Source organism: Pan paniscus, chromosome 9, assembly GCF_029289425.2.
Source record: "Pan paniscus chromosome 9, NHGRI_mPanPan1-v2.0_pri, whole genome shotgun sequence".
Taxonomy (NCBI): domain Eukaryota; kingdom Metazoa; phylum Chordata; class Mammalia; order Primates; family Hominidae; genus Pan; species Pan paniscus.
Window position 1 is genome coordinate 5,298,411 of NC_073258.2, and position 26,116 is coordinate 5,324,526.

Sequence of the window (26,116 nt, forward strand, 5' to 3'; positions counted from 1 at the left end):
AACCAAAAGCCACGATTTATGTGCAACTTCATATTCTTCTCTGTGCACAATTTACAAATTTCCCGCAACAAGCCCAGATGTCACAATTTTCATCTTAGGAAAACAAAGAGAAGCTGAAGAAGGCTCCCCAGGCCCTGCGAACCCCTCAAGCAGGGCTCATGTCAACTGGCCTGGGGGCAGAAAGAGGCAAAGTCTAGTCTGCTCCATGCCCCTATGCTGCCACCTCCCCAGAGACTAGGAGCAAAGGGCTAGAGTGGGTAGTGACCTAGAGGCCCCAGGATACCCACACTCCAACCATCAGGACTCATTGGCCTTGGTGACACCCCTCAGAGGGTGTAGCTGCCATCATCCTGTGTTATAGAAGAGCAGCAGAGACCGCGTCAGCCACTGAGGCCGCACAGCTGGAAGGAAGCAGGGCTCAGAACTCCCGGGCTGCCTGGCTTTCTGGTTTGGTTTCCACTTAGGTTTCCCACTTTTATTTTTCCACTTTACCAGCTTAATTACAGAGTCAAACCCAGTGCTATGGGGATTCCTCCGTCTTGGCCTCGTTAGAAGCTGAGAGGTGACCTGCTCTAAGTCTGTCACTCTGAATTCGATCAAAGATGGTACCCAATAGCTTTTTAAACCTGCACGTCCCAGGAGCGGGGTTGTGTCCCCCCAGCCCAAGCCAGGGACACACCTGGAGGAAGGCACCCCAGGAGCTGGGGGCTGGGAGTTCCAGGCTCTGAGAGGAGGCCCAATGGGCCCAGAAGCAAGCAAACATCTGTCTAGGTGCAACAATCAAGCTCTATTTTTGTAATTAAAAATGTATCCCAAGGGAAAAAAGAAACAAAAGGAACAATATTTGTACTCTATGTTGCTGCAGAGAGCAGAACTGCGGAGGGGGTGCTAGTCCCAAGGGGTGGGCTGTGCTGTGCTAGTGCCCTAAATCCTGCAAGCGCGGGGTTGGGGGGGCGGGGGAGACCGCTGTGGGGGGTCGTGAGTTCCGGGCCCTTGTGTGCATGTTCACGTCCTGTCATTCTTGCCCCCAGCTGAGAGAGCAGTAGAGGAAAGGCACTACATCCACCAGCCTTTGCATTCTCCTCGGAGCACACAGAAAGACATTTTCCAGTTATCTTGCACACAAGTGGGCGGCGGGACCCGTTTTGGCCGGGAACGTTGTCAGGAACGCTGTACACCACTTCCAGGCGGTCACGTCCGAGCTGCCCAGGCAGTCCTTCTGCGCCCTCTGCTGGCCAGATGGAGGCTGCAGACCCTGCGGGGCCATCAGGAGAGAACCACCGAGCACCCTCTGCACACCGCATTGCCTGTGTTGGGCACAAAGAATAAACTTTTATTGCATCTTAACCCACTAGAAATGTAGGCTTGTCCATCACAGTGGGGCGTTACATACCCTAATACATAGGGAAGGCATAGGTAGATTTCAGTTGGCCTTTTACAGACAAGGAAACCAAGGCTTGAGAAGATTCAAACCTTACTGCAGCCATGGCTCACACCTATATACCCTCAGTACTTTGGGAGACCAAGGCAGGTGGCTCGCTTGAGCCCAGGAGTTCCAGACAAGCCTGGGCAACATAGAGAAACCCCATCTCTACGAATATTTTTTAAATTAGCTGGGTGTGGTGGCACGTGCCTGTGGTCCCAGCTACTCGGGAGGCTGAGGTGGGAGGATTGCTTGAGCCCAGGAGGTTGAGGCTATAGTGAGCCGTGATCGTGCCACTACCTCTAGCCTGGACGACAGAGCAAGACACCCTCTAAAAGAAAAAAGAAGAAGAAGAAGAAGAAGAAGAAGAAAGAAGAAGAAGAAAAAGAAAAACTTGCTGCCCAAGCAGTTAAGGCAGGATTAACCTGCAGCCCTCACTGCTGTGCGTTCCTGCTAGGAAAGACCCAGAAGCCAGAGAAGCCTAGGTCCCAATCCTGGTGGATCTTTGTGCTGGAATCGTTAAGCCAGCTGTTTCCCAGGGGCCACCCATGGGCCAGTCCTCACCACAACCTCATGGGTAGTCGGTCAATGTCATAGGCCCGCTTTACAGCCGAGGAGACAGAGGCTTCCAGAGGCAAACACACTGGCCCATGAGTAGCAGAACGAGGGTAGGCCCAGGAAGCCATGTCCTTGGCCACATGTGCTTTCTGGCGGGTGACCTCCACTCCAGTGCCTCCCCGGCTGCCCGAGGCCTCCCCTTCCCGGGTGTGGCAGCTGTACAGCTGCCTTGTCGGCATGTTCATGGCCCCATCAGGAATGTGTGCCGCAGGTGGCTTCACAGGGCTAGGAATGCCCGTCCTAGGTTAGGCCCAATCCCTACCCAGAGCCCCAGGGAACCCAAATTCTGGGACACAGGACACCCGGCCAGCGGGCCAATGGCCCCTATCAGGGAGTGACCAAGGACAGGCCGGGAGCTCTTCTTTCCCCTCTGAGCCATGGTGAAACCTGCCTCGGGCCTGTTCCCTGGGTTCTGAGGCCCTGAGCTATCTGTCTTCAAACAAACGAAGGCCTCAAAGAATGTTCCATTGAGCCATGGGCCCCATATTACCCATCAATCACAAAGGGCTGGGGAATGCAGGCACAGGGTCAAGGTGGGTAGGAGGTGAGGGCTGGACACCATCTGAATCTGTGCTGTTCCAGGGCCCACTAGAGAGTCTCCGGGTACCCGGAGCCTGCCCTCAGCAGTACCACCCTCCCACAGCACCCCAGGGACCCTGCAAGAGGTGTCTGTGCCCTTCCCGGCTGCCTCCCCAGCTGCTCCCCAGGTGGTGCCCTGTGGAGAGGACCAGAGGGATATTATAAACAATGACAACACTTGCTGCCTTCATCTTGTGCCTGCTCAGGGCCCTGCCCTAACCCAGGGCTGGGCTCGTTGCCTCATTTAATCCTTCCAAGACCCCTGAGAGGGAGGTGTGTTTGTGCCCATTTTGCAAGGGAGGGGACTCAGGCTCCCAGAGGTTAAGCCACCTGCCTGAGGTCACTGAGACTTGAGGTTGGCCCTGCCTTTCACCCAGCCTGAGCCCCTCCATAGGACTTCTGTGAGGGCACAAGAAAGCAGGAAAAGAAAGAAGTCAAGGGCCCTGGGAATCTCCCCTGACATCTCCCACCCCAAGCCCTAGAGCCAGGGCTGGGCATCTGTGCAGGGTACAACCCTGCCCAGGGATGCCTGACTCTGGAAAGGCCACCCCTTTGGCCTCAAACCACATCACCCAGCAGCAGGTCCTCAGACCAGCCCTGGACAGGAGCTTGACTGGCTGTGCCCCCAAAGGCCCCAGAGCCCCCTGCCCCCACTGAGCCTCCACCTTCCCATCTATAAGATGGGGTGGGGAGTCATCCAGCCCAGAGGCCCCAGGGGCATGGGGAGTGACAGATTAACCCAAGGCCCCCCCTCCCGCAACAGGCGGCTCAGCACACACTTGGCGGGGGGCCATGCTGGGCCAGGAGAGCTCCCCCGCACCAGTTCCCCGCGCGCAAGGCTCGCCCCGCCCCCCAGGACAGGCTGTTCTTGGGGCGGCTGCCAGGCACGTCCTCCGCAGGTGCCGGCCTCCCTGCGGTGACGCGGCCACATGCGGCACAAGCTCCGATTACAGGGACTGCCTTGTGCTGGGGGTTCCGGCCAGGGGTCCTCACTCCCCAGGAACCGATGGGCGGAGCTGGGCAGGCCCTGAGGAGAGGCCCAGTGGGAATAGGGAACAGTCACCCCTGCTCCAGAACGGGACCAGGGGCTGCTTCCCTTGGGGTCTGGAAGAGAGGGACCCCCTGGTCCCAGCCTGCCTGAGACTGCTGGTTTCAGCACTGAATGTCCCAGGAAACCGAGGGCCACTGGTCATCGTGGGCTTCACACGGCGCCTTTCTGGGCTAGGAAGGGGGCTCCTGGGCTAGGAAGCAGGTACCGAGGAGGGTCTCAAGGACATGTGGGGACCTATGTCAGACACCCCTGAAGCCAGCTCTGAGCCCACCAGGCCTTTCCTCCTCTCCCTGCCAATCCACAGGACACAGACACAGGGGTCCCAGGCCCAATGGCTCACTTTATCAGGGAAACAGCAAGAAAAACAAATCTGGTGTGAGCAGATCTCCCTTCCCACCAAGCCCCCTGACTTCCTGCTGGAGCTCGGGGAGACCCCTGTGACCAGCATCTCCTGCCTACGGGGGGCACCAGGGCCTCAAAGCCTCTCCAAGCCACTCCCTCCCACCCTGCTTTCCACACCCAAGCCACAGTGTTCAGAGAAGCTCAGGGCCTATTTGAAATGCCAGAGAGTGGGGATGCCTCCAGAGAGGTGGCATGAGGGCCCCCAGATGCACCCCACCACTCCCTCCTCCACTGCAGGAGGAGGGGCCTGCAGTTACTGAGGAAGCCTCACCCCTACTGGGCCCTCGGGGGTGAAGGGGCTTCCCAGGCCTTGAGGGAGACTTTATTTCAGATGTCAGTTAAAAGCGCCTGCTACATGACGTGACCTCTCTGAATCCTATTACTTTCCTGTGCAGGAAACTGAGGCCCAGAGAGGTGGAGTGACCGGCCTAGGGTCCCCCAGCAAGTCAGAGACAATGAAGCCACCTCCTGCCCTGGGCTGGGTTCCCGCCCCACTGACCTCCAGGGTCAGAGAAGGAGGGGAGCCCCCAACACTTAACTCCTTCCTTCTTTCCTTCATTCCTTCCCCCCTCCCATTTTCCACCTCCTCCTGGCTGAGCTTTGAAGCCAGGGCAGTTGGCCAGACCGAGAGCAGAGGCCAGGAGGTGACGGCAGGCTAGCCCTGGCGGCCTCCCAGGTTAACACACTCCCAGGTGGCTGCACCCCACAGGCGAGGGCTGCTCAGAGTAGATGCTCAACCAAGAGGTTGCCCGTGCCCCCTTCCCCAGCTGCAGGGGCAGCCAGAAGCCAAGCAGCCTCCCGCCCACTGGAGCCTGGAGCCTGAGGGCTGAAGCTGGGCGCCTGCTGCCCCCTGGTGTCCCGAAACGGCACAGCCACCAGGACCCCCACCCACCTCATTCATGCCTCACACCTGGGGGTGACTTGGGCCAGGGCCTTGCTCTCTGACCCCGAGTCCCCTCAAGTGTAAGATGGGGGCTCTGCCCAGTGTGGCTGTCCGGGCTGCAGCGGGCAGGAGCACATTTTTCACAAAACCCCAACACCCCTCGGGTCTGGGGGTGGGGCGGTGTCACTCGCACCTCAGTGGGAAACAGCACGTGGGCCTCGCCCGTCTCCAGGGGGTGGGGGAGGGGAGACAAAGAGCCCCCTCTGCGGAGAGGTGGGTACCCGCCCTGCCGCCCCTCCCCCATTTCCTCTCTGCTCCCCCTGCCCCTCCTCCCCTCCCTCCTCCTTCCTTCCCTCCTCATCCCCAGCTCCTCCTCTTCCTCTTCCTGCCCTATCCCCCCGCAGGCCCGGCCGGCAGCCCGGCGCCCTCTGCCTTCGTTCCCACCATTGGCGCTGCTGCCCGGAGCCCCTAGGTGACAGCCAGCCCCGAGGCTGCAGCCTCTCTGTCGGGCCTGCACCTGCCCACCGCGTGGTCACTGCCTGGGCACGTATGGACACTCACACCCTTCAGTCCTGAGCACAACTGTGCCCTGGCTGCTTCGGAACAACAAGGAATCATAGTCCTGCTTCTGGCTGGGAGCTGGGGGCCAGCAATCAGGGCAGCTGGGGAAGTGGTTAGGGAGGTGGCGGCACACAGGCCGAGCTCAGAGAGTGAGCAGAGAATGGGCCCAGGGGAGGGCGCTGGAGAGGGCTGCAGGGCTTGGGGCTGCAGCTCAGGAGCTGGCTTCACCTTGGAGGCTATCAGACCTGCTCCTCAGCATTGGCCCAGCAAGGGGAACAGTATGGGGAACAGGGGACAGGCACTGCCTGGCCAGCAGCAAACAAGTAGGCTGTGGAGTTGGGCAGAGCATCTGCCTCTTACTAGCTGTGTGTCCTTGGGCAAGTTGCTTAACCTCTCTGTGCCTCTTCTTTCTCATCTGTAAAGCTTCTGATGAGGCTTAAAGGGCAAGTCAGTATGTGCCTGGCACAGCGGCCTTCTTCTTCCTCAAGAAGGTAGGGTGCCACTACCCTCACCATCATCAGCCTCTCCCTCCAACCTAGAGGGGCAGGCAGGGCAGAGAGCTGCCACTGGCCACCCCTCCAGCTGTGCTGTAATGAAAACTGGACATTCACTCTATACCCAGAGATGTGGGCTGGCGGGGAGGAAAGGCACCTACACCCCTGCCATGTAAACAGGCAGGCAGGGTGAAAGGGGTTTGGTTTGTTTGTTTGTTTTTTGAGATGGAGTCTCACCCTGTCGCCCAGGCTGGAGTGCAGTGGCGCGATCTTGGCTCACTGCAACCTCCGCCTCCCAGGTTCAAGCAATTCTGCCTCCGCCTCCCAAGTAGCTGGGACTACAGGCGCCTGCCACCACACCTGGCTAATTTTTGTATTTTTAGTAGAGACGGGGTTTCACCATGTTGGCCAAGCTGGTCTCAAACTCCTGACCTCATGATCCACCTGCCTCAGCCTCCCAAAGTGCTGGGATTACAGGTATGAGCCACCGTGCCAAGCCTAGGATGAAATGTTATCTACATGATGAGCAGTTTGGGCAGTGAACCCCACCTTTGTCAGAGTTCAGGACATTCCATGGGATACAGGTCACTCCGACTCTCATGCATCAGTCTTCACGCCAGCCCTGAGTGAGCACTGAGGCACACGTGCCTAGCACCCAGCAGTGGCCTCATCCCCTAGCTGCTGGTCAGTACCAGCTGCCACTGCAGCACACCCTTTCTGCCAGGCAGCCTCATGCCATGCACTTGATGTGCAAATGATCTTGTCTAATCTTCACAAGCATCCCGTGAGGCAGGGATTAACGTTGTCCCCATTTCACAGATGGGGAAACTGAGGCTCAAGAGTTCCAGACCTAGGCAAGCCCTGGTCAGTGGTGAAGATGCCAGCCTGGTGGGGCTGGCTGCAGAGTGCTGGGCCCTGTCATAAGCACAGGCCTCTGGCACGCATGCTGACTGCTGGGGATTTTAAGATTGGGGCCCCCCTGCTGAGCCCTATCTACAGCTGCCCCCTTCCCTGGGTTACCCCAGGTTTTAATTTGAAGCAGTTAGTGAATTGAGCTTATGTGGGGTCTTATTTGTATTTGCTTTTGGGTTTTTGCTTTTTGGGGGAGTTTTTTGGGTTTTATTGAGATAGAGAGTCTCACTCTTTTGCCCAGGCTGGAGTGGAGTGGTACAATCTTGGCTCACTGCAGCCTCCGCATCCCAGGTTCACGATTCTCATGCCTCAGCCTCTCAAGTAGCTGGGATTACAGGCATGCGCCACCACACCCAGCCAATTTTTTGTATTTTTAGTAGAGACAGGGTTTTGCCTTGTTGGCTAGGCTGGTCTCAAACTCCTGGCCTCAAGTGATCTGCCAGCCTCAGCCTCCCAAAGTGCTGGGATTACAAGCATGAGCCACCTCGCAGGGCCCTGTATTTGGGTATTAGCCATGGCAGCCTGGCAGATGTTGCTGAGGGTGTCTGGGCACCTGGGCCTGGGCTTGGCAGCCTAAGCAGTGCCTCCTCCTCAAATGTCAAATTGAGGCCTGGACTAAGGGTGTCTGATTTATGGCCTCACCTGTCTGTCCGTCCATTCAGCAATATCTCCCTGGGACCTCAGGGGCAACTGTGCCTTCAGGGGCTTCCGGGTGGGCAGGCAGCAGCAGAAATAAGTATACAAGGCAGGGTGGTGCCCAGGTTGTATGATGAAGGAGGGGACGGGGGATTTTCAGGGCAACGACTTGTGCCGAGATCCAAGGATGGAAGGGAAGAGACGTACAGGCAAGGGGACCATTCCAGGCAGGGGACACAGGCAGAGACCCATCCAAAGATGAGTGCAGGGCAGACAGTGCTTGAAGCTGGAGCTCTCTATCTCTCATGCTTCTTTGGTTTGCAAAATGTGGCGTGATCCAGCGGGGGCTGAGGGGCCAGGGCCCCGGGGCTGGCTGCCCCAGGAACACAGCAGTGTCACCAGAGGTCCAGGGTGGGAACCACCAGAGTTTTAGAAACTCACCCAGCCATGTCCAGGGTGCCTGGAGCAGGGAAGGGAGGCTGCTACACCTCACTGAGATGCCAGTGTGGCTGCCCCCAGTGGAAACCAAATAGCCAGGCTCCCTGAAGCTGCCAGCAAGTCTAGGGGCAGTGAGGACAGGTGAGAGCTGAGAGGCCTCCAAGGGTCAGAAGTAATTGCATGGGTTTTGCGACTTCTCCTCTTGCGTCTTGGAAATCCTTCCTGCTTCTTTCTGGATTCCCTACTGAATTCTGAAGGTTCTAAAAGACCTGGAGGCTGGGCACTATGGCTTATGCCTGTAATTCCAGTGGGAAGATCACTTCAGGCCAGGAGTTCAAGACCAGCCCAGGCGACATAGCAAGATCTTGTCTCTATAAAAAAAAAAAAATTTTTTTTTAAATTAGCTGGGTGTGGTGGTATTCATCTGCAGTCCCAGCTACCAGGGAGACTGAGGCAGGAGGATCACTTGAACCCAGGAGTTCAAGGTGGCAGTGAGCTATGATCACACCACTGCACTGCAGCCTGGATGACAGAGCAAGACCTTGTCTTATGAAAAATAAAATAAAGAGAACATGGATGTGGGTTGGATGGTGAGAGCTTGGGGCTGTCCTTTGTTCCTGTGGGGGGGAAAGGGACTGGGACCAAAGGAGGCTGCAGTTGAGGGAGACGTGTGTACCTAAGAGATGGGCAGTAGCTAAGCTCCAGGCCCTCAGGCAGGTGCCTGTGGGGGGACAGAGGCACTGGTGGCCATGCCACCCATCCTGCCTGAGTTTCCCAGTTCTGGCTGGTGAGCAGGTGTGAGGCTGCTCTCTCAGGACCCCGTTCGGAGGCACATCTCTTCCTGATCCCACGATGCCCTTCACATGCACACACATGCTCACATGCACACATACACATGTGCACACACCCCACCACAGCCCTTGCCAGCCTGGGACCGCCAGCTGCTGGCTCCTCCCCCTGCCTCCCCGGATGGACATCCGTCCTTTGCAAGGGCTGTTCTTCCTTCTTCCTGAGTCCTGAGGTCGGGCAAGGCATCCCTCAAGGGAGTCCACAGGTTGGGCCCACCACCCCGCAGTTCCCAGTTCCTATGCCATTGCCTGGCTACCTCCCCAACCTCCACCATCGTCCCTTCCTGCCTCCAGGTCAAGGACCGGAGAGAGTCCCTCTGGCCTCCAGGGTCCTATGAGGGGAGGGTGACCCAGTTTGTCCGGAGCTGTCCCAATTTTGGCATGGGAAGTCCTACATCCCCAAACTCCTCAGTCCCGAGCAAACCAGGTCTCCCCCAAGCAATGAGTGCGCTTCCTAGAGCAGGGTCCCAGCTCCTCCACCCATCTCCTCTGGTCCCTTGGCCTGTGGTATGAGAAAGGGGACGTGGGCTACTCCAGACTACACTCTCACTGTCCCCCAAAGGCCTCAAGGGCTCCAGTCTTCAGGCCCCACACTGGACGCCTCCCCCATGCTGCCATCTGGGCCTTTATCTCCTTCAGCTGTGGCTGTTGGCCAGCGTGAACACAAATACGTGAACCACAGCCCACCATGTTGGAGCCCCAGGTCCAGGCCCACAGTGGAGCCCAGTGAGGGGAGAGTGCTCGCCCATCCAGGACCACAGGACTCTCCCCAAAGCCCATAGCAGGTTGCTGCCCTCCCTCCATTTGGACACTGGTGTCAGGGACTGGGCCCTTGGCCCTAAGCCCGTCTGGGTTCCCTGGTTCACTAGAGGCCAGTGGAGAAGCCCCTGTTGGCAGAGCCTCCTCCGGGGCCCTGGCCCTAAAGGCCACAATTCCACACACCTCTCATGGGATGTGTCTGAGCCCAGTGCCCAGCCCGGCAAGAACCAGCCCTGGATGAGGTCCAGCCCCTGCCCCTCCTCCTAGAAGTCTCTGCCCAAACTCCAATCCCAGAAGCACATTCACAGAGTCCAGTTCTAGAAGGTTCCTCAGCACCTGACAGCCCACTTCCTCACGTGCACCTGCAGAGCCGGGGCCTAGCAGATGAGAGGCTGAGTGGGCACCCCCAGGCACCCCCAGGGCTACCTGACAAGCCTAGCCCCTTTGGGCTGAAGGCTGACCCCTGGGTCCCAAGGATACCAGGTCAGGGGGTGAAGGACCTTTGAACCCAGCCTCCCAGACTCTTAACCTGACACCTCCCAGATGAAGCCGAGGCCAGGCACCCAGTGCCCACAGCAGGCTGAAGGCCCCTCATAAGGCTGTGATTCCCAAGACAACACATACAAAGCCTGGGGTGCTGGGACAGAGCCCCACAGGGTGTCAGACACAGATCCCACTGTGGGATCCAGGCAGCCCCCATTGACCAAGGTCTGCAACCGCACCTCACCTGGCTGAGAAGGTGTAAGGTGGGTGGGAACCGAGGTTCGGGCGGGCAGGAGTCACATCCAACCCTGCCTCCGCTCTAGTCCTGCCCCAGGCAAAACCTTGTTGGCTTTATTGAGACAGGTCCTTGGAGAATCATAGGAGTAAGAGTACAAAGCCTCAAGGAGAACACGTTCACTTCACCCATGGAGTAATGGCGAAGGCCAGAGCCCTCCCCGCTCCTTCCAGATCACCCTTCTGTCCTCTGCAGCATCATGGAGTAATGGCGAAGGCCAGAGCCCTCCCCGCTCCTTCCAGGTCACCCTTCAGTCCTCTGCAGAATCATGGAGGGATGGTGAAGGCCAGACCCTCCCCGCTCCCTCCACATCACCCTTCCGTCCTCTGCAGCATCACTCTTTTAAATCTTAACATTGTAAACAAAGGTTCTCTCTCTTCATCCCACTTCCCCTCCAGCCACAGTCCCATTTCTCAGCCCCCTTTTGGTGCAAAACCCTTCAGAAGGGTGTCCAGCCCATTCCTCCTGCTTGAATCCCGAGGGTCAGCCCCCATGCTCATGACGCTCTTGCCAAAGCCACCAGTGACTCCAGCTCTCGGCCCCAAGGAAGCTTCCAGGCCTTCACTCGCTTACCTGCCTCTCCTCTCCAGACCCAGCTCCTTTATTTTTCCCTCCCTTTCCCTGGTCAGAACCCTGGGCACCTCCTCCTCATCCTGGGGTCCAGCCTTGGCCCTTGGCCCCTCTCCTCTCTAGCCCCATCCACTCCTGGTCATCTCATCCAGGGTGGGAGCTCTAAACAGGACATGAGTGTCAATGGCACCCTCACGTCCAGCTCAGACCACATGCCGCAAACTGCACACTGCACACTCTGCCCTCTCTGCTGGCCCACAGGCCCCTCCCGTGGATGGACCTGCAGGGTTGCCTCCCCTCATGTCGCCCCCAGCCGCACCTGAAGGCCCCCTTAGTTGGCCCTCTCAGCCCAGGCCCCAACCAGCAGGAAGCCTGTCAGGCCTCCTTCCAGGGAGGTTCCAAACCTGCCCCTCAAATCCCCCCGTGCCCCATCCAAGTCCACACCACCTCTCATCTGGACCACAACAGAGACCTCCTGCACTGCCCCCTCCCCTCAACCCTTCATCAGCACATCAGCCAGAGGCTCCTTGGAGAACAGAAGGGGCTCAGAACCCTGCAGCGGTGTCCACTGCACACACAGGAAGAACTCAAGTGCTCGTAGGCAGTGAGTCATTTCCTTAGGCATTGTGGTGACCCGGGATCATGTGCCTCCCCGAAGCCTGCACATGCACTCTAATAATGCAAACTACCAACGGGCGGTCAGCTTTGCCAGCTGACGTCCCAAACAGCTGGCACGGGGCATGCACACAGTAGGTGCTTAATAAATGTGTGTTGGGTTAAGATAGGCCCAAAGCCATTTCAAATGTCCAGGCAGTGGTGTAGGCAGGGGTCAGCTCTGAAGCTGGCCTCCTCTCATTCGGGAGACCCCTCAGAGGTCCCAGCCTCCAGGGTGCAGTGTTCAGAGCAATACTTCTCAGTGCACGTCTGGCTGTGTCCCTGCCCAGCCCTCCCAGGGTCACCCCTCTCTCTAGACTCACTTTCTGCCCCGTCACCCCACTGTACACCCTTGGTCCCAGCCCCTTCCAGTGGCTCAGCTTCCTGAACACTCCAAGCCTGGGCTCACCTCTAAGCCGTTATCTATGCTATTCTCTCAGCCAGGATGCCCTTCCCATACCCAAACAATCCGTGCTCACCTTTAAGACTGGCTGAGGCATCACCTCCTCTGAGAAGCCATCTCTCCCAAACCTGAGCCCAGATGAGACAAAGCCCTTCCTTCCTCCAGTCAGCCTGGATCCTCTCATCCGGCAGAACTGTCGCCTTGCTTCTCTGAAGCGGTGAATGCCCTGGGGCTGAGGACGCACAGGCTCGCTGGCCCACAACCAAAGCCGCTTCCTCTGGAGGAGGAAGTCCAGGGGTCCCAGGGTTCCACTTGCTTTTTTCTTCACCCAGCCCAAAGGGCAATTTTCCCACATTCCCTCAGAACCAGGAAGTTCCCCCATTCACACTGAGCCTGTTCATGACAAAAAAAAAAAAAAAAAAAAGGTCTATCCGATTTCCTCTGCTCAACCAGTTCCCTGGCTACCTGAGGCCCTGCTTCACCCGGAGGAAGACAGTGGGAAGTTTCCAGCACCTCCGCCACACCCCAGTGCCAGAGGACCCTCAGCCTCCCTCGCACACCTCTGGGCAGTTTGGTAACTCATCCCATCTCCTCCTGCCGCTTCATCCTCTAAGCCCTCCCCAGGGAACCCAGGAGGCATCTGGAACCTGTTGGGGACAGTCCCTCACTCCTGCCCCATTGAGTAAGGGTTCATGTGGATGCCCATCCTCCCCCAGGAGTCCCAAATCGAAGACACTCTGAGACTCCTGTCACCCACCCCCACCTTACACAGCCGGCCTTTCTGTGCAGTCCTTCCAGGAAATTCTGGCTGGACCTGGGCTCTCGGCTTGACTGCACTCTCCCCAAGTCCCCAGGGAGGCCAGTGGTTACTATTCTTGAAAACGAGCTTGGCAGAGGATCTGGGGACACGCACTCCACATGCAAACACGTTTGCACTCTTTGGGCTGGAATCTCCTCGAGCGGTACACTGCACCCGTGGGTTTGCTAAGAAACCAACTCACAGAAGGCAGATTGATTGGACAAAAGGCATTTGGTCCCCAAATTTATTGACGTGTGTGAATGGGAGTTTTCAGAACAAAGACCCAAAGATATGGGGGAAACAGGCTGGGCGCGGTGGCTCAAGCCTGTAATCCCAGCACTTTGGGAGGCCGAGGGGGGCGGATCACGAGGTCAGGAGATCGAGACCATCCTGGCTAACACGGTGAAACTCCGTCTCTACTAAAAATACAAAAAAATTAGCGGGGGCTGTGGCGGGCGCCTGTAGTCCCAGCTACTCGGGAGGCTGAGGCAGGAGAATGGCGTGAACCCGGGAGGCGGAGCTTGCAGAGAGCCGAGATCGCGCCACTGCACTTCGGCCTGGGTGACAGAGCAAGACTCCGTCTCAAAAAAAAAAAAAAAAAAAAAAAGATATGGGGGAAATTGCCATTTCTGATGCTTAGGCTCAACAAAGTATGGACATCCATGCGGGAACACAGATGAACCAAGGGACCTGCACCAATGCTCCTGGACCACAAGGGGAAGCGCAGCGAGGGCTGTTGGTCTAGATTTCTTGAACTTTCTGAGCAGCATTCCTTCCTTCTGGGCATGGAGCAGGACCCTCCTGGAATGGGGTCTTATGCCCTACAGTCAAACAAGAGAGGTCAGATAATTTATGGCCAGCTTCTAAACACAAAGGTGGAGGGAAAGCTAGAGCAATATTTTTAGGTTTGATGTCTGGCTGTGTGGAAAGGCGGGGTTCTGATTTCTATGACCTGCCCTGGGGAAAATGGATTCTAGTTTCTAAGGCCAGCTTCGGGGAAAATGGCACTGAGAGACAGGAGAGCAAGAGAAGGTCAGAGAAACACTTTTTCTTCCGCAGCTGCTTCTGAGGCCTTCATTTTGGGGTATTGTTTTCTGATGCCCAACATATCTGAGCTGCTGAACGAAGGGTAGCTGCTGAACCACTCCCACGATGACTTGGAATGGCTTAGCCAGCCGGCCTTGGGCCACCTGGCTCTGGCCCCCCTGCCCACCAGGACTTTGGCCGGCTCTCGCTCGCCTCTGCGATGTCCGTCCCACCCTGTCTCACCCCTGCAGTTTTCTGCTCTGTTGAGCGATGATTGACACATGGCAGGGGGACACTGGTTTTGACATTTGAGCCTGTGCCCAGCCCTTGCCTGGGGAGGAGGTGGGGCAGGAGTCCTGAATGAGAATCTCCCTACTTAGTGACAGTCAGGGGCACGGAGAATGGTGCCCAGGCCAAGGGCAGGGCTTGGGCCAAGTGTGCTCAGCGTGGGGTGTGCTCCAGCGGCTCCTGCTGCAGAGGGCGGCATGAGGCCTGTTTACCTGTGTGCTGGCATCTCTGGTGGCCCCTGCAAGGGTGGGGAAGTGGCAGGCAGGGTGAAATGGGGAAAAGTGGGCTCTCAACTGCTCCTAGCAGCCTCCGGGTCTGAGGAGGGAAGTGAGGAGGGGCCCAGAGCTGTCTCCTGGTCACTCTTCTGGGGCTCTGTGCAGACCCTTGGCAGGGCCAGGCTACACCACACCCTCTACCACCTCCCCGACTTCTTCCCCTAACCCCTCATCACCATTCCTCCGCTTTTCTCTCCCCGCCCCTGCCTCCCCTCCATTCTCTCCTTCCCTCCACCTCCCGGTCCCATCCCCTGCCCACACTGCCCCTCCTCAGGCCCAAAGTGGACACCTGTGCTGCCTGAGGGTCAGAGTGTCCACCTCCAGCAGCCCGGGCACCGGGCAGGATTCAAGCTGGAGGGGGCTGGGGCGGGCGAAGCCGGGCACGGGGCGAGCCCGCTGGTGGGCGGGGCAGGGGCGGGTCCTTCGAGGGGAGGGGCGGGCTCGGCCAGTGAGAGCGCAGAAACCGTGGCACGGGCGCTCCCGGAACGGGCGATTGCAAAGCGCGAGGGCTGGAACTCAGACCCAGAGGGGCGGTCCCTGTTGCAAGTCATCTCCCGAAAGGGCGGGGCCGGGGCTCATCCCGGAAGGACCGGTGTCTAGGTCACCCGGGAGCGCTCACCCCACCGGCACCCGTGCCCAAGCCCGCCCCTGCAAAGGCAGGTACTCGAGCACACTCCGGAGAGGGCGGCCTCTGAGCCCCGAACCCCGAACTCCGGCGCAGCGTCGCACCTCTGCCCAATGAGGTGCCCCTGACGTGCCTGCTGCGGCTGCCCTGCTCCCCCCAGCCTCCCTGCATCCCGGGATGGGGGAGGGCGCCAGGCGCAGCTCCCGGGCCCTCAGGGGTCTCCCCGCCCTACCCCACCAGCCTGGGTTCGGTACCTCGGGGCTCAGATGTGCAGTCAGCTGTTAATGTGGCAAAATTTGAGGAAGGCCTCTGCAGCCGCAAAATCCAGTTCCCACCAGTTGGAGGCCGGGCGGGGAAGGGTGGGGACAGACAGCACTCCGCTGTGGGAGGTAAGGCAGAGCTACTGGGGAGCCTGGAAGGCTGAGCTATGTCTCCCCTACGCAAGACCATTCTAGAAGCCCCCTGGAGCTCTGGCTGCTGGCCACAGGGGAAGGTAGACCTTCCCTGAGAGCTGCACTGTGTTGGGGACAGGGCCACTGTGGGCCTACGGAGGACCTCCAGGCACAGGGACCCACATCAGCCCTCTGGCCGCAGAAGGCACTGATGATTTGAGGTGGACTCAGCCACCACTCCGAGCCTCTGCCTCCCTCTAAAAGTGGGGCATGGTGCATTCCTGTGTCAGGCAACCAGGCACTGAGCCTGGCCCACCTGCAGGGGTGGCGGGGAGCAGCTTGTCCCTGTCTCCCCTCCCCTGGAGGCTGTGTGCCTGGAGACCAGAGCTGTCAAAAGTGGAGGAGGGGGACCCCCTGATGTGTCCTCTAAGGTCCAGGTAGCAGGAGAGCTCCACTGGGGAGGGGGTCCTGCAGTGCTGTCCTCTCTTGCAGGCAAGCCCAGGCGGGTGCTGCCTGGGACCCAGTGACTCAGCACCCCTGCCCGGATCAACTGGACTTTTGCCCCCTGCTCCGCCAGCCTCCTGCTTGGATCTCTCCTGGGTGTCCCTGCCGCGCCTGTCCAGGATGCAGGGAGCTCGGGCTCCCAGGGACCAGGGCCAGTCCTCCGGCAGGATGAGCGCTCTAGGCCGGTCCTCGGTCATCTTGCTTACCTACGTGCTGGCCGCCACAGAACTTACCTGCCTCTTCATGCAGTTCTCTGTCGTGCCAGTGAGTAACACACCCCAGCCCCTGCAGCCCCAGCCAGGGCTGAACCGCTGTTCCTCCTGCCCTCCATCTGGGCCGTCGCAGAGAGTGGGGGTGGGGGTTTCATGCTGCCAGGGCCCCTCCCAGTTGGGACTCCATGCCACGCTTAAGCTGAGTAAGTTAAGGACTCTGCCTCTGGACCTCCGTCAGCACATCCTGTGCTCCAGCTTCAGTGCCAGCCCCGGGAGAAGCCATGGGGAGCCACCCCACTTCCCTCCTGGGGGCAGCACCTCCTCAAACCTTCCTAGCGCTGTTCCTCCTGCCTCTCACCCGGCAGCCTTTGCCCTCTGGAGTCCCTGCCCCAAGGGCTGTTCAATCCGGTGTGGCTCTGGGCGGATCACCCCTCAGAGAGGCTCTCCTTGCACCTGCCCGCAGCTTCTATCTCTCCCCTCCATCTTCTTGGGTCCTTGTTGTCCACTAAATGACCTGTGGCGGCAAATTGATCTCAAGCTTTTTCATGCAGGAGATAGAATGCTGTCTTATTTTGTTATCTCTGTTGCCAAATGCGGAAACATTTCATTGGCAAATTCATGTTAGTTTAGTGTATCATTCAGTAGTCTATACCACAGTGTGTGGCTCTGGAAGCTGTAATAGTAATGATTAAATTATATTCACCAAGTCTGGAGAGGCTTGGGAACAAAGTCTCACATCACCAAGAAGCTCAGGCGAGTCAGGGCCAACCTCGGCCCTTCCTGTGTTTGCTTCTGGGAAGCCCGGCATGCGTGGGCTCAGACACCTGCCCTCCTCTTCTCAGCCCTCAGAGCCTGGACCTGGGCATCTAGATGGGAGTGGGGATGGGCCTTTGGCACCATTCCGGGCCTGGCAGAGGCTCCCAGCCCGATGGTGAGCCTAAGGATCCCTCCCCGCCGTGCCTCAGGAGCCCCGCCCACTCCTGCTAAATGGCTTGGGTCAAGCCCTGAATCTCCTCCCTACCAGTGGGGAAGGCTGGGCAGGAGCCTTGGTTTTCTCATCATAAAATGGGTAATAACAGTCCCTCCCTGTAGGGTTGGTGCGGGGAAGAGTGAATGAGAAGTCAGAACCCTTCCCACAGCTGGGCACAGAGCACAGGAGGAGTGGCTTCAGCCACCCATCGACTCTCATGGGGAGTAACTCCGTGCTGAGTGCCCAGGAGCTGACCCTGATGTCAGAACCTGAAATACTGCAGAGTGTAAAAATCCTCAACAGCCCACTCCCTCGGAGCTGGGGGTCCACACGCACAGGGGCTGCAGTGGGAAGGGGGCGAGGTCTTCCTCATAGAGAAGGCAACCTTGGAGCAGGGCTGGAAGGAAGCAGGAGAGGCCCCGGGGCATTGGAGAGAGCAGAGTGGCTAGAGTGGACCGGTTGAGGCCAGAATGGGACCACACCCCACCTGCTGCTCAAAGAACTCTGGGCTGGTGATGGCTGTGGAGGAGGTGAGAGGTGGCTGGATTTTGCATGTGTTGTCAATGGACTGTAGTGGGTGTGAGAGAAAGCAGGGCTCAGGGAGCACGGAAGATCTGGGCCTGAGCCCATAAGGAAGGAGGCATGGACAGGAGGAGAGGGAAAGATGGGAGCCCAGTTGGGGACGGGTTGAGTTTGAGACGATTTTCGACCCCAGTGGAGAGCCGAAGGGAGCTGGACACAAGGCAGTTCAGCACAGAGGCTCTGGGGCCCTGCAGCATGGAGACGGTCATGGGGTGGGCTCCCCCAGAAGGCAGGGAGGCTGGAGGTCGGATGAGCTGGGGGAACTGGCAGTGGTGGCGGAGGAGGGGCAAAGGACCCAGCACAGCCCAGAGCAGCAGACCATCGTGGAGGAGGGAACAAGCCACGAAGGCAACTGTCACTCCAGTGGGAGGCCTGCCAAAGCGGACCACTGGAGGCAGCAGTGTGGGGTCAATGGGGACCTCAGGGAGAGGGGAGACAGCAGGAGGTTTTTTGTCCTTGCAATAGTTTGCTCAGAATGAAGGTTTCCAGCTTCATCCATGTACAAAGCACATGAACTCATCCTTTTTTATGGCTGCATAGTATTCCATGGTTTATATGTGCCACATTTTCTTAATCCAGTCTGTCATTGATGGACATTTGGGTTGGTTCCAAGTCTTTGCTATTGTAAACAGTGCCGCGATAAAAATACGTGTGCATGTGTCTTTATAGTATAGTCCCCTGGGGCCTGCTCCGAGGGCTGGGAGAGAAGGAAAGAGATGGAAAGAGAGGAGGCTGCAAGGTGAGGCAGCTGCTCAGAGCTCCGCCCTCAAATATGTGGGAGTAGCTGTAGGGGAGGGTCAAGAGAACGCAAGAGAAGTAACAGGATGTGAGCATGCTCCATTGCCACCCCCTCAAAAGGGGATTGTGCAGAGAAACGGGGAGAGAGGAGCACTGGGAGCTTGGTCCAGTGGGTGCCCCCACAGAAGGGGACTGTGCAGAGAAACGGAGAGAGGAACATTGGGAGCCCTGCCCTTGAGGAGGCAAAAGGTTGGGATGTGACGCAGGCAGGGAGGATGACTTGGGTAGGCGAGGACAGGTGGGCAGGCGTGGGGATGAGAAACTCCGCATCCTCTATGAACAGACACTTCTCAAAAGAAGACCTTTATGCAGCCAACAGACACATGAGAAAATGCTCATCATCACTGGTCATCAGAGAAATGCAAGTCAAAACCACAATGAGATACCATCTCACACCAGTTAGAATGGCGATCATGAAAAAGTCAGGAAACAACAGATGCTGGAGAGGATGTGGAGAAATAGGAACACTTTTACACTGTTGGTGGGACTGTAAACTAGTTCAACCATTGTGGAAGACATGTGGCGATTCTTCAAGGATCTAGAACTAGAAATACCATTTGACCCAGTGATCCCATTACTGGGTATGTACCCAAAGGATTATAAATCATGCTACTATAAAGACACATGCACACGTATGTTTATCGCGGCACTATCTACAATAGCAAAGACTTGGAACCAACCCAAATGTCCATCAATGATAGACTGGATTAAGAAAATGTGGCACATATAAACCATGGAATACTATGCAGCCATAAAAAAGGATGAGTTCATGTCCTTTGTACATGGATGAAGCTGGAAACCATCATTCTGAGCAAACTATCGCAAGGACAGAAAACCAGACACCACATGTTCTCACTCATAGGTGGGAATTGAACAATGAGAACACCTGGACACAGGGTGGGGAATATCACACACTGGGGCCTGTCGTGGGGTGGGGGAAGGGGGAGGGGTAGCATTAAGAGAAATACCTAATGTAAATGACGAGTTAATGGGTGCAGCAAACCAACATGGCACATGTATACATATGTAACAAACCTGCACGTTGTGTACATGTACCCTAGAACTTAAAGTATAATAAAAAAACAAAAATAGAGAAAAAGAAAAAAAAAAGAGAAGCTCAGCATCCTCACACTAGCGGCGCTGGGAGGGGAGGGATGGAGGAGGCAGAGGTTTACTAGGGGAATGTGGGGTGATTGTCAGGTCAAGCTCACAAACAAAGGAGAGATCTGGCAGACAGAGGGCTTTCCCATCCTCGAGGGAGCAGGGATGGAGCTGAAGGAAGAAGGAGTCTGGGGTTGGGGATAGGGGGGTTACCGACTGCCCTTGGGACTGAAGTGCTCTGGGGAGAATTCATGTGGACCAAGGGGGACAGTGGAAAGAAGGGGAGTGGGACCCCAAGACTGAGCTTAGGGAAAGGTCCAGGGGAGGGGGCGGGGGCGATGTATTAGCATCTGGGGCTGCCATAACAAAGTATCCAAAACCCTGGGGGCTTAGAGCAACAGAAGCCTATTGTCTCACAGTCTGGGAGGCCAGAAGTCTGAGATCAAGGCTCCCTCTGAAACCCACGGGGGAGGATCCTTCCCACCTCTTCCAGCCCCTGGGAGCCCAGACATCCCTTGGCTTGTGGCCACATCACTCTGTCTTCCCATGGATTTTTACAACGTCATCCATCTGAGTGTGTCTGTGTCCCAAATTCTCCTCCTAATGAGGACACGGGTCACATTAGATCAGGGCCCTCCCTCATGTCCTCACTGTAACCTGATTAACCCCATTTCCTAAGAATGTCACATCCTGAGGTTCTGGAGGTTAAGACATATGAATTTGGGGGGTACACAATGAAGCCCATAATAAGTTACATCACTGGAAGGAGAGTCGGGAACTCAGAGGCAGGGGAAGGGGGAGGAGCGGCTGCAGGGGGACCAAATCACAGAGAATTAGGGCAGGATATAAGGGTGTCCCTGGGAGGGATGCTGTCATGGACCTACTTCTCCGGAGGGGCTGAAGGGCTGGGGCCTCACAGAGCAGACTGTGTCCTGCTGGGCAATGGGCCACCTCTTGGAGGTCACTTGGGGGCCTTGGGACAATCTGTTGCTGGCCAGGACAGTGCTGCTGGCGTCCCCCACAAAGTTTTGAATGAATGAAGACAAAATGGTGGGGGTCAGGTGCCTCTCTGGGGCGTGCCCCCAGAGGGGAAGGACCCTAGAGGCCACCCTGGGCTCCCGCCTAGGAGAGGAGTTGCAAGGACCCTAGAGACCACAACAGGCTTCCACCTAGGAGAGGAGGAGCAGGGTCCCCCTGGGAAGGGCCCCTCGATGGTCATACCGTGCAGTCAACAGAACCCAGGCACTCGGTCCCCTCCCACCCCCTGCCCATCCAGGGACCCCAGATTCTAGGCCCTGCAGTCTTTCCCAGCCCCTCCCCCGGGCTCCCTCCTGTGTTTCAGTACCTGTCTCGGAAACTGGGCCTGGATTCCATTGCCTTCGGCTACCTGCAAACCACCTTCGGGGTGCTGCAGCTGCTGGGCGGGCCGGTGTTTGGCAGGTACAGTGTGTGTGTGTACAGGGGCTCTCCCCACAGTGACCCAGTCCCCCTCTCAGACGCCATGGGCTCAGACCGGCCAGGTTCCCTGACCCCACACCGGACCCCCCTGGGATGACGGCACTCCTGTGTCACAGGCCAATGGGGGTGCAGAAGAACTTTGGCCCCTGGTAGGCTCCCGGGTGTCCCACCCACGCCTTCCACTACTCCTGCCTGTGGCCAGAGAGAGAGTGTGATTGGTGAACACCTCGTGGCTGTAAGCACCAGCCCGTAGGCCTGCCAAGACCAGGCAGGAGGGACTTTGGGAGCTCCATACACCCTGAGTCTCAGTGCTGTGGGAACACTGAGCTTGAGAGAGGACAGGGACATCCTCCCACAAGCCACAGCAGACAGGGGAGCAAGGGACACGTATTGGGAGTTGCCTCTTCAGAGCAACCCGTAGGCAGAAATGAAGGGTTCCGCAGGCAGCAGACCAGCAGCGCTCTCTGGGAGGGTTTCCAGTGGCCCAGAACGGAAGGGAGAAAGGCGCTGCTTTCTCAGACCCAACCTGAGAAACGCCTTCTGTAAAACGCGGGCCCACCCTTTGGTCCCCTGGGATTCCACCATTTATTTTTACACGGAGTTGGTCTTTGCCCTGGGTCAGACTCCCAGCTCAGTGAAGCTGTCTGCGCACAGCCCCACTGGGACGCTGGGGAAACTGAGGCCCTGAGAGGAGGGAGGCCTCCCAGCAGCCGCCCAGGCGCCCCCGCCCTCCATCCCCATCCCGCACTCCAGCCTCCCTGGTCAGCCCCGCCTGGGCAGCCCCTGGACGGGGGGAAGGGGACACTGACCGCCTCCGTGAGGGTCTGACCCGCCCCTCGGCCCCCAGGTTCGCAGACCAGCGCGGGGCGCGGGCGGCGCTCACGCTCTCCTTCCTGGCTGCCTTGGCGCTCTACCTGCTCCTGGCGGCCGCCTCCAGCCCGGCCCTGCCCGGGGTCTACCTGCTCTTCGCCTCGCGCCTGCCCGGAGCGCTCATGCACACGCTGCCAGGTAGGGCCGGGGGACTGGAGTCCAGGTGGGGCCGGGTCGGGGGCAGCCTGCGGAGGACCCGGGACACCGCCGGGGAGGTCTGCGTGCGCGCGGGGTCTGGCCCTAAGGGCTGGACGGGGGTGGGGGGCGACGTGGGGCGTGGCTTGTGGAGGGGCGGGTCAGGGGTGGAAGGGGCTTGGGGAGGTTGGTGGGGAAGGGCCCCACCGAGGGGCTTTCGCCGCTCAGCTCCCCCGCCCCGTCCCCAGCCGCCCAGATGGTCATCACGGACCTGTCGGCACCCGAGGAGCGGCCGGCGGCCCTGGGCCGGCTGGGCCTCTGCTTCGGAGTCGGAGTCATCCTCGGCTCCCTGCTGGGCGGGACCCTGGTCTCCGCGTACGGGTGAGTGGTGGGGGCCGGGGCGGAGTCTGTGGGTCAGGACGCCCGCGGCTGGGTCGGCCCCGCCCCGCCTCCTCTTGGCCTCGGTTTCCTCTTTTGCTCGTGGGGCGCGAGTGGCCACGTGATGTGGCCCCTACTGGGGACGTCTGGCCCCGCGCGAGGCCTAGGCCTGACCTCCCGGGCTGGCTGGCCCTGGATAGGGCCAGGTGATGTCTCAGTGCTGTCCGGGGCGCAACTGGACTGCCAAGCTGTCGACGCACAGCCCCACTGGGACGCTGGGGAAACTGAGGCCCTGAGAGGAGGGAGGCCTCCCAGCAGCCTCCTGCTGGGGACAGGAGCACCCTGGGGCTGGGATGCTGTGGCAGCGGGGCTGAGCTGTTGGACGGTGCCCAGAGCACACCTCCCTCTCCGGAGGTCTCTAGGGCTGTGCTGCCGGCCTTATTTGAGTCCCCGAACGTTCTCCCAGCATTTTCACTGGAGCCTGGGCTGGGGACTGATGGCTGCTGATGGCTGTGAGCAGGAGGTGGAATGGGGTGGGGTGGGTAGTTTGAACACCTCAACATTGCCCCCAGGACTCTGGTTCTAGAATACAGCGGCAGACAACACAGGCTGAGTCCCTGGGATGAAGGGAATGTGATAGGAATTCCCGTAACATCAGGCTGAGCTACATGGAGCAAAAAGTCACAAAGTAGAACTGGGGGCTCGATGGATGGGATCACTAGGGCCTGTCTGAGGAGGTGGCATCTGAGTCGAGGCCTGAAGCAGGAGAGGGAGGCAAAGAAACCACGGTGCAGAGGCCCTGGGTGTGGAAGCCAGGGTGCCGTGTGGCTGGAGGAAGAAGGGGCAGGCACCAGGCCGGGGTGCCCTGGGTGGCACAGCAGGGGTGAGAATGGGGGGTGAGCTCCCCTGCAGGGAGACCGGTAGGACAGCCATTGCGCCGGCCGAGGTGGGGGAGGACAGTGGCTGGACCGGAGGGGACCGTGATGAGAGAAAGCAGAGGGTAGATTCTGGCTGGGTTTTGCCAGTGGGTGGGATGTGGGTGTGAACTCAAGATGGCAGTGCCAAGGCCGTGCCTGACCCTGGGGAGCCTGGCGCCTTGCGCAGAGGCCCAAGCAGCCTGGGGTGCCACTGGGATTTGGGTCTTGTTCAGGCCCAGCCTGGGTGCCTGTCAGGCACTCCAGGGAGCTACTGAGTAGGCACCCAGATAAGGGGGAGAAATGGGGTGCATCTTCAAGTATGGATGGCTCGGAGCCCTGCGCCCCCCAGCACTTCATGTTTCGGGGCTGGGAGGCGAGGAGGGAGCACGTCCTGGGAGCCAAGGGCCACGGGGTTTGTGGGGGTCAGGGACCCGTGCCTCTACCGCTGGTGGCCAAGGAAGCCACAGTGGCCCACCATCTGCAGCAGGGAGGCCACCCCAGTGCTGGACCAGCACCACCCCCTCAAGTCAGTGCCAGCCGCAGAAGCCTCATGCAATAGACGGATCAAGGGAAATGGGGAGAAAAGAGAGGGGGTCGGGAAGTCGTGCTATAAATGGGGGCAGAGGTGGGTCCAGGAGGCTATGCTCAGGGTGGGAGGAGCCATGGGGAGGCGCCCCAGGGAGAGGGAAGGGCTGATGTGGGAGCCGAGCACATTGCTGGGAGGGTGCCCCTGGAGGATGGGGCTTAGGGCACTTGTGTGGGCAGCTCTGGTGGGACAGCAGGGACGGCTCACCCTGGGGCCAGGGGGCTGGCAGGTGTGAGGTGTGGGGAGCCGGCACCACCCAGGGCCTGTCTCTCCAGGGTGGTCAGGGTGAGGAAGGGCGTGAGGAGGGCACGGGGAGGAGCGCTGGGCCCCAGCAGGTGGCTGAGCTGGGCGGCCGCCGTCCCAGGGTGCTGCCCACCCCCAGGTACTCTGCCGGCTCAGGGCCCAGCCGCCTGCTGCCGCCTCCTTCCCTGGCCAGCCTTCCTCACCTATGAAATGGGCCCTCCCCTGCCCTTACTCACCCACAAGGATGCTGGGAGGGTCCGAGCTCGCTCAGGCAGTAAGCCGTGGCCATGGTGCTGGAGCAGCTCAGCACACGTGCCTCCTGCAGGCCCGTCTACGAGGCCACAGGTCCCCTCCCGTCCTCACCTGCCCTTTCCCCCATCCCAGCTGCTGACCCAGAAGACACCACTCATGTCCCTCTCCCTCCCAGTAGCTGCCAAGACGGCCTCTACCTCTGCCCACACCTGCCAAAACATTCCATTCGCTTCCCTGCCTCCATTCATCCCAAGATCTGAGGCGCTTTACAATCTTGACGTTTCATAATCAGACCAGCTGTGACATTTCCTTTGATGGGAGGGGTAACCGAGGCCCAGGAGATGATGAGGCTCCCTCCGTGGAGCTCCCCAGTCCCCGTCCAAGGCCCAGGCAGTGTGGGACTCCCTCAGGTTCCTCATACCACACCCAAGACACGGGGTGCTGCTTGGGCACTGTGGCAAAAGCTGGCTGCCCAGAGTGGTGGTTGCACAGGAGGGCTGCGGGGGTGACCTTGTGGCTGGTACTCTGCCTTTGTCCAACCCAGACAGGGTGAGGGAGGCCCACACCTCCCCCTCGGGGGCTCACCGAAGGCAGCGGGGCCAGGTGCCAGCCAGGCTCCAAAGCCTGGTGCCCCATGGCAAGGGCCAGCCCCCTGGCCCTCTTGGTCCGGCTGCCCCGACGCCCGCAGCCAGTTCTGGCTCCTGGCCTGGTGCGGGGCAGGAGTCTGGGGCAGCTGTGAACATCCCCCGCCTTGCAGCCTTCCTGCCCTTCCTTGATGGAAACCGAGGCACAACATGCATGGGCTTTCCCTCCCTGCCCACCCACCTGTGTATCCCATTCCTCTGGAAGGCCCCAGTCCTGCCTCATCCGCACCCACCTGGGCAGCAGGTGTGAGGAGGAAGTGGACTTGGCACCCACAAGCTGCGGGGGCGGGCACTGGTATAACTGGTTTGGGCCCAGCCTCCAGAGCCCAGGGCTGAGAGGCCAGGCTGGCCTGAGGAGGGACCCGGGACCTGAGTCACTGCACACACGCTGGGTGTGGGGTGGCTCTGTGACTCATGTTCTGAGCCCAGCCCCTCACAGCCTGGGGAGGGATGGGGAGAGGCCATAGAGTCCTATCCTGAGCCAGACAGCAGGGAGCCCTGCAGGGTTTGCCTTCCCCGGGTGGACAGGCAGCCACCAGGGCAATGCCGGTGCCATGGGGGTGCCAGGGCCCTGTGGGCAGGACACCCCTGCCCAGCCAAGAAAAAACAAGGAGCCAGGGGCACTGGAGCTCAGAGAGGGAGGAGGGGATGGGAGGGGAGGTGAGCAGTGCCCCATACGACCCAGGGCACCCCAAGCGCTGAGCGGAGGCTGAGGAGTGCAGGGGTGTTTGTATCAGGGCACCTGCTGTACAGGGAAGAGGCTCTCGGGGGCAGATAGATGCAGGGCAGGGGCTGGCAGGGAGCTGAGGGAGCAGCAGGATATGGGCGACCCAGGCCCGCCGCCACCCCCCAGCCAGATGACTCAGCTACGGCCTTAGCTCGTGTGCCTCGCAGTGCCCAGGACACTCCGGTTCTTTCTGTTCTTCCCACAGTGGGCAGGCAGCAGGCCCCGCTGAGATGGTTCTGGCCCCGCTGTCCCTCAGGACAGCCCTGTTGAGCAGCAGGCTGGACAGGCCTCCTGCTGGGCCCGTGAGTCACTCCAGTCTCAGAGC

The 26,116-nt window shown here is 59.2% G+C and overlaps 1 protein-coding gene and 1 long non-coding RNA gene across 6 annotated transcripts in view; one reads left to right on the forward strand and one right to left on the reverse strand.

The window, feature by feature from the left end:
- On the reverse strand, positions 1-15,405 carry LOC100992184 (SLC22A18 antisense RNA). Of its 2 annotated transcripts, XR_010113319.1 has the most exons (3): positions 15,277-15,405; positions 12,086-13,629; positions 1-1,307 (listed from the first exon to the last, which is right to left on the reverse strand). It is a non-coding gene; the product is annotated as an SLC22A18 antisense RNA (long non-coding RNA). The 2 variants fall into 2 exon arrangements; XR_008620136.2 differs by lacking the exon at positions 15,277-15,405 and having other exon boundaries at positions 12,086-14,593.
- The window catches only part of SLC22A18 (solute carrier family 22 member 18), a 23,744-nt gene continuing 12,497 nt past the window's right edge, over positions 14,870-26,116 (forward strand). For 2 of the 4 annotated variants that reach the window (XM_063608052.1, XM_034931958.3), the window contains exons 1-5: positions 14,876-15,057; positions 15,907-16,182; positions 20,924-21,021; positions 21,887-22,047; positions 22,293-22,425. In XM_063608052.1, coding sequence (XP_063464122.1) covers positions 16,039-16,182; positions 20,924-21,021; positions 21,887-22,047; positions 22,293-22,425 — 536 coding nt within the window. In that variant the 5' untranslated portion in view covers positions 14,876-15,057; positions 15,907-16,038. Of the gene's footprint in view, positions 15,058-15,288; positions 15,412-15,906; positions 16,183-20,923; positions 21,022-21,886; positions 22,048-22,292; positions 22,426-26,116 lie in introns of those variants that run through there. The other 2 variants (XM_003816047.6, XM_024930964.4) reach the window with 2 other exon arrangements.